Genomic DNA, 5,655 nt, shown 5'->3' with positions numbered 1-5,655 from the left:
TCAACTAAAATGTTAACCACGATTTGTCATTTGTGCAGTTATTAACAGCTTACAGTAGATATTAGCTAAGTTAACGCTAGATATGTAGCCAGCTAGCTAGCTTACTTTGCATGCTAACTTGTAGTCCAACCGATTAAAATAATGTAAAGCTTGCTGGAGAGGTGCAGCATAAAATACACAATTACATTACCTTTTAATGCTGCAGTTGCAATAGGATCCATGCCCGAATATGTGATATCTCTTCCATGTTCATCCATGGCGTAGTTAAATGTGAAATCACTTGCGGAGGTTCAGTCTTCTGCCTGAAGGAAAGCTAGCCAGCAACCCTGAAGCTAGGTGCACCTGACCTAACACACGCCCTTAATGGACCCTCTTCGCGGTTCCCATTGGAAGGTACCAACTATTCTTAAAGAGGGGTGACAGAGATATTGTATAAGTTGCAAATATTAGGAATATTAATAACTGATGCGGTCATAGGTAACATTTCAAACATCTGTTTCTCGATGCACATCATTCCACAAGTTATTCCCAGGCATTATTATAACGTGTATATATATATATAGGAACATGACTCACTGGCCTCCCCTATACAGCTAGAGAATGTGATAAACCCACTTCATTAGTTATTTTCCCCAACACATGGCCTGCTGCAGAAACGTTTTAATAACTTTAACTTTTGGAAGATTTCACGATGCTTTGGCGGTGCGTATCGACTGCACAGTCACAGCCCTGACTTCAGGTTGCTCTGTGGCATTGATGGATGCACTGAGGAATATAGAGTGTACAACTCATTCTACCATCATGTAAAGAGAAAACACGTTCAACATCTTCTTGAAGACACCAGACCTGGCGACGCCACACGTGGAGATGGAAACCGACAGGAGGAAACCCAAGCACCGCAGCAAAAAGTAAGTAACGTCTGCTAAGTCAGCTAAGATTGTTAGCTACAGTGGTTGGGCCACGTGCTTAAAAAACTTGGATACAGGGTTAGTTTCGTACGTTTTGTGATGTTACAGATAGCGTTAGCCAATACTGATCAGCCACATTTAGTTATTATTTAGTTATCAATCTGCTAGGCTGCAAGCAGGCGGCATCTGTCAGCCATATATTTTTAATTCAGCAGTTAGCTATGTAGTGTTTTTGTGGGGATGAAAAAACCGTTACAAAATATGCATTACATTGGTAACGTTTGGCCACACTTACAAACAACAGTAAATCACAAAAATTATGGTTTTCCACTTTTTCACTCTGCAAGATCCTGCAAGGTGCATGCATCACTGTCAGGATCTGCACATGATTTGTTGAATTCACAGTTTTAGCTAATCAGAAATACATCCCAAATTCTTTACCCACTATTAAACTTAAAACAAAATAAATACATTTTCAGATTTGATTAGAAAAAAAAGTTTCATGGTTTTGTTTTCTGGACTGAAAAAATGTAATAAAGAGTGTTACCCAGACAATGGACAAAGTGCTACTACTTAAAGTTAGTAATTGTTGCTGAAATCACTCTTACCCCCAAAGTTTGTTTAATGTGAAAATAATCTTAGATAGATAGGAATTCAATATTTAAATTGCTCTTTTAGTGAAGCTAAATACAATTTCAAACAATCTTGTTTCTTTGATATGTTGTACACAGGACAACATTCAACCCGATCAGCTTCCAGCCGACTCCAGCAGCAAGGATCAGAACCTTCACACACCTGACTCAGTTGAAGAGCAAATGGGCATCGACCAAGATGGAGCTGTCACAGTGCACCAAGTATGTTTTCTTTGTTGTTGACTATCTACTGAAAATTAAGGGATGCCAAATAAAGGTCGATATAGTAGTGGCTAATATTGGCCTAGCATATCATTTATATATCAATATTATGTCAAAATATTTCATTTAAATTCACCAAATGATTCATAAAACCTAGAGGTATATGTGAAGATGTATTTCTATGTGCTGTACTAGCAAAACTAAATGAACACATAAAGAGTTACAACGGCTTATTGTCTTGTTGGAATACTAATGTTTGATATGTTTTGGTCAGAGTTACAACATATTAAATTATCTATCTTTGCTCACCACATCTCACCAGTGTTTTTATCATCAGATGTGCATACATTTAATGGTTATATATTTCTGTCACAGTGAGTAATGTTATACCTGCAAATGTCAAGTTACTACATTTTGTATTGTAGGTAGGGATGTCCCGATCACCTTTTTTTGCTCCCGATCCGATTCCGATCATTTGATTTTGACAATCTGCCGATACCGATTTTTCCCGATCCGATCTTTATGCAATGCATTAAGAGAAAAAAAAGGTAACAGATAACGGCTGGTCATCCAACGCGATGAATTCAGCTATCTTGGCTGTTATTTTTTTGGCCAGTGTAACAGTGAAAACACTGTTCTGGGGCAGTTTCTCTTTCCTTTGAAAAGTCTCTGAAAGTGTCGGTTGTTTCAGTGCCGTTACCTGAGTGGCCGCTGTGTACTCGTCGTGTTGTTGTTGGTGTTTGTATTAGATTGGTCGTGTTGAACGTAGCTCTGTTCTTTCCACCACGCGGAACCTCCGCCTTGCAAACATTGCATCTGGCTGTTACACTGCCTTCGCTTTCAATTTTATAATACTTCCAAACTCCTGACATTTTCTCTGTCCCGACTCCCGAGTCACCAGCTGAACGTAGCCTCTCGTTACACCAGCTGAACGTAGCCTCTCGTTACACCAGCTGAACGTAGCCTCTCGTTACACCAGCTGAACGTAGCCTCTCGTTAGCTTACTGCTACTATTAGACACTGCGCCCACTCTGTTGCCAGATTTGAGAGAAATAAGCAACCAGGTCTATGAAAACAAGCCCAAAAGAAGCAACACATACATGATGTTGTGTAATTTTAAACCAAAACTAAGGCCTCAGGATGACTTTAAGACGTGAACATGGTCATTTTTGTTTTGTAACATTTAATAAAATAAGAAAAATATTTTATTAAAAAAAAAAAAAAAAAATTCCGATCCCCGATTTTTTGCTCCCGATTCCGATCTTTTGAAAATCACGTGATCGGCTCCGATCCCCGATCACGTGATCGGATCGGGACATCTCTAATTGTAGGATCTGACAACACATGCCACTGCCTTTGTTATCAATGCCCGATCCAAGCATGGTCTGTCACAGGTAAGATGCTTCCTTACACATGAGAACAGAGCACAGTATTTGGCTACTTATTGTACACATTCAGCAGTTAATAGGTTCACTGATGGCCGAGTTCAGTCTTAGTGGTTATCCACTTCACTGTTGTGTCTATGTCATAAGCAAAACTGTATATCACATAAAGCTACAGTGATCATGATAATGTGTTCCAACATCAAAGATTGATCACATCACTTTCAGAAAGGCATGAATGACATTGTTGCTGGGGTACAGCAGTATCAATCATCACTATTGGACAACCTCAGGACGCAGATGAAGGAAGTTCTAAAGAAGAATTCAGGAAGTACAACCAATCAACTTGAAAAAGATGCAATGGGTATATTTGACGGTTTCATTGACCCCTTTGCTAATGTTTCAACAACATTTCGCCAGAACAGTGTTATTAGGAAGCAGTTTTGTTGTGTGGATGCAGAGGAAATTCCAATTGCTCGAACCATATGCAGGAAGAAACGTGGAGGATCAACAGATTTTGTCATCAAAGACAAATTATTTTATTATGTACCATTAGTCAAAAGTGTAGAGCAGTTCCTATTACATCCGAGGATTTTGACTATGATTGAAGAGGGACCCCAGAGGTGCAGTGAAGGGTTTTTCATGACCTTGTTGATGGTTCTCTTTTAAAATCTCATCCCTTATTTTCAGAGAAACCAAATGCACTGCAGATTATTCTGTATACAGACGAAATAGAGATCTGTAATCCACTAGGATCCTTTTCATCAAAGAACAAGTTGTTAATGGTGTACTACACCCTAGGTCAGGGGTGTCAAACTCAAGGCCCGGGGGCCAAATCCGGCCCGCGACTTCATTTCATGTGGCCCGCAAGAGCTCTGAAAGAATGTAATATGTTTATTATACGGTTACATGCCGATTTACAGAAGCACGATGTCCATAAACTACATGTCCCACAATGCATCTCAAATTTGACTTTTTCTCAGAATTTGACTTTTTTTGTCCAAATATGCCTTTTTTCTTAGAATTAGCCTTTTTCTCATAAATAGATTTTTTTTTCAAAATGTCACTTCTCTTTTTCAAAATGTCACTTCTCTTTTTCAAAATGTCACTTCTCTTTTTCAAAATGTCACAATCAATGTTTTTCCAGAATGTGGCTTTTCTTTTAAAATCATATTGTGACATTCTTACTGAAGAGACTTGCAATTATTTGCTCTAGACTTCTGCTTTCAGACGTAGTTAATTATGAAGTTATATTAATTAATGATATAGTCTTTAAGTTACAACCGGCCCTTTGAGTGCAACCATAATGCTGATGTGGCCCGTGATGAAAATTGAGTTTGACACCCCTGCCCTAGGTAATATAAATCCAAAATACAGGTCTAAGCTATTAGGCTACTTGCAATGGCTAAATCAGCAGACCTCCGTCAATCTGGTGTAGATGTAATATTGAATAGAATAAAGGAAGACATGGATGCATTGTACAGTGGTGTTAAAATGCAAACTATTAACGGGGAGAAAACAATACATGGTGCTATGGTTTCTCTGTGTGGCGACACCCTGGCACAGCATGAACTTGCAGGGTTCAAAGAGGGAGTGGGCTTTGCTTACAGTAAGTGCAGACACTGTGAGTGTTCTTTTGAGGACATGCAGTCACAATTCAACGAGGATGCATATATTAAAAGAACATTGGAGAATCATGTCAGCCAGTGTGATGAAATAGAAAAGGCTAGCTTTCTAATGATATCAGGATTGTTTTTGTACTCCAAATATTAAGCAAAATATGTCACATTATATAATGACTGTTACCGAGTCATCATTTTGAGAAAAAGGCCTTCAAAGTTTCCCCTTCTCTGGAAGCGGAGCAAATTATCAAAAACGGAGGGAAGATATTTTCGTTTGGATTACTGGTCTGGGGAAAGCCCGCGAGTGTGTGTGTATACGTGTGTGTTTGTGTATTTTTGCGTTTGTGTGTGTATTGTGTTTGTTTCCCCGGGGAAACACTCAGGAGAAACCCCGGCTGTTGTTACGCCTGCTGTGACGCTACGTTACTCCGTTCTCCGCTTGTAATTATGTCTACAAGCTTCAAAGTTGTATTCATCATCTGAATTTGCCGAAACAAGTTTAATATTCTGAAAGCCAAGACTTTGTTTATTTGAAATCAGATGAAAACAAACTGTAACGGACCCTGCCGTGTTATCTATGATTACTATACGCCTTACATTCATAATTTCAGCAGAGGGAGGGGAAGCGGCGCTGAGGAACAGCAGAGTGGCGAGTGAGAGCTTTACAAGCTTAAAAAATGCCTGTAGCTAATGAGATTGAATATAACAATCAAACATAACAAAATATACACAGCTATATCAGATCGCGTTTTAGATGCGACTTTAGAGTAGAGGGGATTGAAACGGGATTTGTACAGTGTTCCACGGCATCCGCCGCTGCGAACATTTAGGGCAGGGCTCAAAAGTGGGGGGGCCCCCTGGCCCCCCCACTTCCGGCGCCCTTGGTCTG

At 39.5% G+C, this 5,655-nt stretch overlaps 1 protein-coding gene across 2 annotated transcripts in view; it reads left to right on the top strand.

The window, feature by feature from the left end:
- Positions 1-233: 233 nt before the first annotated feature.
- LOC117470991 (agmatinase, mitochondrial-like) overlaps positions 234-5,655 on the top strand; it is a 12,087-nt gene continuing 6,665 nt past the window's right edge. Inside the window, exons 1-2 of one of the 2 annotated variants that reach the window (XM_034115772.1) lie at positions 234-908; positions 1,640-1,762. In XM_034115772.1, the coding sequence (XP_033971663.1) occupies positions 868-908; positions 1,640-1,762 (164 nt within the window). In that variant the 5' untranslated portion in view covers positions 234-867. The remainder of the gene's footprint in view (positions 909-1,639; positions 1,763-5,655) is intronic. The other variant, XM_034115771.1, reaches the window with a different exon arrangement.

This window comes from Trematomus bernacchii, unplaced genomic scaffold (genome assembly GCF_902827165.1).
Source record: "Trematomus bernacchii unplaced genomic scaffold, fTreBer1.1, whole genome shotgun sequence".
NCBI classification, from domain to species: domain Eukaryota; kingdom Metazoa; phylum Chordata; class Actinopteri; order Perciformes; family Nototheniidae; genus Trematomus; species Trematomus bernacchii.
The sequence above is the reverse complement of the archived record's forward strand: the minus strand, read 5'-3'. Positions and strand labels throughout refer to the sequence as shown.